The sequence below is a fragment of the Atta cephalotes genome, assembly GCF_000143395.1.
Source record: "Atta cephalotes unplaced genomic scaffold scaffold00018, whole genome shotgun sequence".
Taxonomy (NCBI): domain Eukaryota; kingdom Metazoa; phylum Arthropoda; class Insecta; order Hymenoptera; family Formicidae; genus Atta; species Atta cephalotes.
The window spans coordinates 3,843,830-3,847,851 of NW_012130082.1; the positions used below are offsets into that span (position 1 = coordinate 3,843,830).

At 31.8% G+C, this 4,022-nt stretch overlaps 1 protein-coding gene across 1 annotated transcript in view; it reads right to left on the bottom strand.

Annotated features, from left to right (window-relative positions):
- Nucleotides 1–1,364: 1,364 nt before the first annotated feature.
- LOC105618776 (serine/threonine-protein kinase MARK2-like) overlaps nt 1,365–4,022 on the bottom strand; it is a 25,650-nt gene continuing 22,992 nt past the window's right edge. Inside the window, exons 14-16 of the mRNA XM_012200308.1 lie at nt 3,103–3,144; nt 1,736–1,847; nt 1,365–1,583 (exon numbers count right to left, since the gene is read on the bottom strand). Of these exons, the coding sequence (XP_012055698.1) occupies nt 1,365–1,583; nt 1,736–1,847; nt 3,103–3,144 (373 nt within the window). The remainder of the gene's footprint in view (nt 1,584–1,735; nt 1,848–3,102; nt 3,145–4,022) is intronic.

Below are 4,022 nucleotides of genomic sequence, written 5' to 3' on the forward strand. Positions count from 1 at the left end.
TATATATATATATATATATATATATATATATATATATATATATATATATATATACACACACACACATATATATGCATATATATACATACATGTATATATATATATAAAACTCTCTCTTGTCGTCTATGATAAAAATAAAAGTATTAATAACAATAATTATTACATATTTTAATCATAATTGGCTAATGTCTATAGTGCTGCGTATTTTCAAACTTATGCTATAGATAAAAAAAGGTAAAGTATATCATAAAAACGTTCGAAAAAAAATAAACAGTTGCATATTGTGCAACATTGAAATAATTCAATTCATTATTCGTTCATGGCGCTAATGCATTGTAAATGATAGATTCTCGTTGATACAGAACGCAACACATGTTTCTCGGTTCTGTAAATTTGTCAAATTATTTACAGGCAAAATCTCCATTAGTAAAATTTTACATACAAGATACATAAGATTAGAAGAAAAACAGGAAGTTACAGAGAAATCTCTTGACGTTGTAGATGTATTGCTTCTTTTATCTTCCATATCATCGCGTTGTTTTATTATACAAGGAACGCTATCGCCATGAAAAACAAAATAGTTGAGAAATGTTTTATTAGGCACATTTAACAATCTGATTGAATCGATTCTACTTTAATCTTTCAACATCTTACGATAGTATACGCGGTAAGTGTTCAACATTCTAGAGACATATCAATTTGAATGCAGTTACCTTCAACGTCAAGAATAACATGAAATATAATACTGTTTAAAAATGAAGCTATACTTCATGACAGATGTGACGAATTGTTCGATAATTGGGAAAGCAGATCAACCTGTAATGACTGATTATTTTCGTTTAGATGCACATCTTGTTAACAACAAAAATTCAAAACTAATAATATAGATTATTGTGTCTAATACCAGCTTCTTTGTACGGTTGATCAGGTCAGCTGGACCGTCTTTCTTATCTTTCGTTCTTTCCCTCTCTTTTTCTCGCTCGCAAAGCGTTACGAGGACCCGATCTAGTTCTCCATTTTGGCACTCGGGAGTATTTGAATACGTATTAGTCATCACGGATCACAGTTTCAAACTTTTTTCGACGAATCGTTAATAGCGGTACCTCCAACGCAGAGGAGACGACAAACACATGAAGATCTTTATCTTTCTTTCTCTCTTCCCTCTCACCTGACAATGATGTTCGTCGACTGGGACGGAGGAATCGCGTTTAAACGAATATTTCTTGGGTATCGGATTCGGAGTCGGAGTCCCAGAAGAAGAAACAAGAATAAAACTCCTCGGTGACCACCGCCACTTGGTGGCTACGTTCACGAGGTCGTTATGGGTTGGCGCGATTGGCGGCTAGGGCGCCTGTAGCCGACAGTCACAGCTTGAGCTCGTTCGCGATTTTGCTGGCAATATTTTTAAAACCAATTGATGTGCCGGAGATACGTTTGAACCGTACTCCATTCAGGGAAAGTCGTGGCAATTTGCAGACCTCGATCTCCCACTGGACTTGGCTGTCCGTCGCTGCCTCACCGTGCGCGCATAGTAACAGGAATCGCTCACGCTGTTCGTACTGGCATTTATTAGCATCCAACACCTGGAAGAAGATAACGCATCTAGTCTCCCATATATAAATGTTATATCATCCGTCTCAAAGAGATAGATGTAAACAGGCTCGTCTCTATATTCGTAAAATATATTGCCTTCGATAACATTCGGTAACATAAACGTGCTTCTCTTTTTCAATACCTTTCGGATCTCGGACATTATTTCATTAGGATCTCGACTACTGGTAGTCTTCATACTCCATGTGAAGCGTAGACTGCGCGGTTTGACTTGTTCGTCGTTAGTAGTAGCTCCGCTGTAACAAAAAGATATCTTAAACCCGTTCAATTATCTAAAGCAATTCCAGTAGTACAGGTTTCACAATTACGAATAAATTTAATACGGCGGTATAAATCCAACAATAAAAAAAATTCTCCATCACGTAGCAAAATTCCGAATACTTCTACATCATCATGTAGCGAAATTCCGAATACTTCTACCTTGCACATTTTTTTTATGTCTAACATTATGAGAGTGTTTTACGAATTCACAAATTTATCTAAATATTTCTCATGGGTACTGTTTTTATCTATTATTAGAAATTATAATATATTATGGTTTTATGCATATTAGGATCAAACTAAAAGTTACGAAATATATCGAATCATGTAAAATGTCGATCTTGTGCAGAATGTGATATGTTGTACATTGAAGCTTCAAGCTTGCTGCGATTGTAGCGCAAAAATAAATTCTTAATCCGCTTAAAAGAGATTCTAAGATATAATGTTGTGCTAAAATCTTTGCAAGCTGCCGATAGATAAAATATAATGTAAAATGGAAATTCATCCAGAATCAAACCCTATGGAGAATTATAACATACATGCGTGACATGCAAATCATTATTTATGTCATAAATTTAATTACAATTTTAGTGTTGCATACATTTACATTTATAAGTAAAGAACACTTAAAAGTGAGTTACACAAAAGACAAAAGTTATATGTGAATCGTTGCAATCTTGAACATATATTAGGTATACTAAGTCATATACTATCGTAATATCAAATTTTGGGATATTTTTATGATAATAAATAATAATGAGAAAAATATTGTAATTTATATGTGACTGATGAAGTATGTAAATAATAAGTAAATTGAAAGTTACTAAGCAAAAATGACAAGAATCAATCCAGTATGTTTCACACATGTATATATCACACAAATCATTTTATGTTGATAATTATATGTAATTAGAATATTTCTTTCCACAGAGTTTTAATTTTAAATTAAAATATAATTTTTATGTTTGCATAATTAACTAAAATATCAAATATTTTTGACGGGCAATATTAAATCACTTTACAAAATATGCATATTATGTTACACAAAGATCATTGTAAATATCAACGAACGTGCATTAAATATTATATTCTATTTAAACGAATATACGCGAAAGTACGCGTCATACATTAATAATGATCGACAACAAAAAGTTGGATGTACGAAAAATCAAGGAATAAATGAGTGAAATTAGAATACGGATAGTGGTATTATGGTATGTAACAACGTACCTCACTACTAGGTGCTTGGGGGGTACGGATGGGTCCATGGGGCTGAAATAACAAAACAAAGGCAGTTGCTAACAAACACTAAACATGATAAATTAATCAAATTGTCATATGTATAACAACCATCACCATCCTGTCACCATTGCACACTGATTATGACACATAAAATTATGATGTGATGAGCTTAGAAAAATTTCTAATAGAAGTCATATATTGATATTTTCAAAATTACATATAAGTTCTTATAAAAATTAATGAAAATATAAGGATGTGTAATGTTGATGTGAAATCTCATATCACGCTCATAAACGTTATTGTTTAAAAGAAGATAATTGTTTTTTTTTTTAAGAAATTATGCAAATTATGATTCTTTGCCTAAAATAATTTCTAATTTCTGATACGATGTACCAAAGGATGAATGTGTTGTGTAAATGTACAAAAAGAGCCCAATTCACACATAACACATTCCTATCGAGTTACATGCATCGTGAACGCTATAAGATATATTTTCGCACAGGCAAAAACATTCCTTTTATGTATACAAGGATTTAGAAATAAATTAATACAACATATACAAGACATTTTTGACATATTTATTAATGCGAATTTATTACTATTATTGCTCCTTAAAATTATTAAATAATATCTCTATTTTGTTTATATATTATAAGCTGTTTACTGCCCTCCATAAAATCTAAATTAAAAAAATTTCTAAATTAGATTCTTTAAATAAAATGGATTGACTATAATTAATTGAATATCCTAAGGATCCTTTCTGGATGCTTGGACGGGCACGTAGTTGGAGTGCAGCAAAGAGCATAATCACTTAAAGACATGTTATATTTATATAATTTGCAAATTTTTTTACCTCATGTTTTGATATCTTTAATATGACGTGGTCTCTTTTCTCTCTCTCTCTCTCT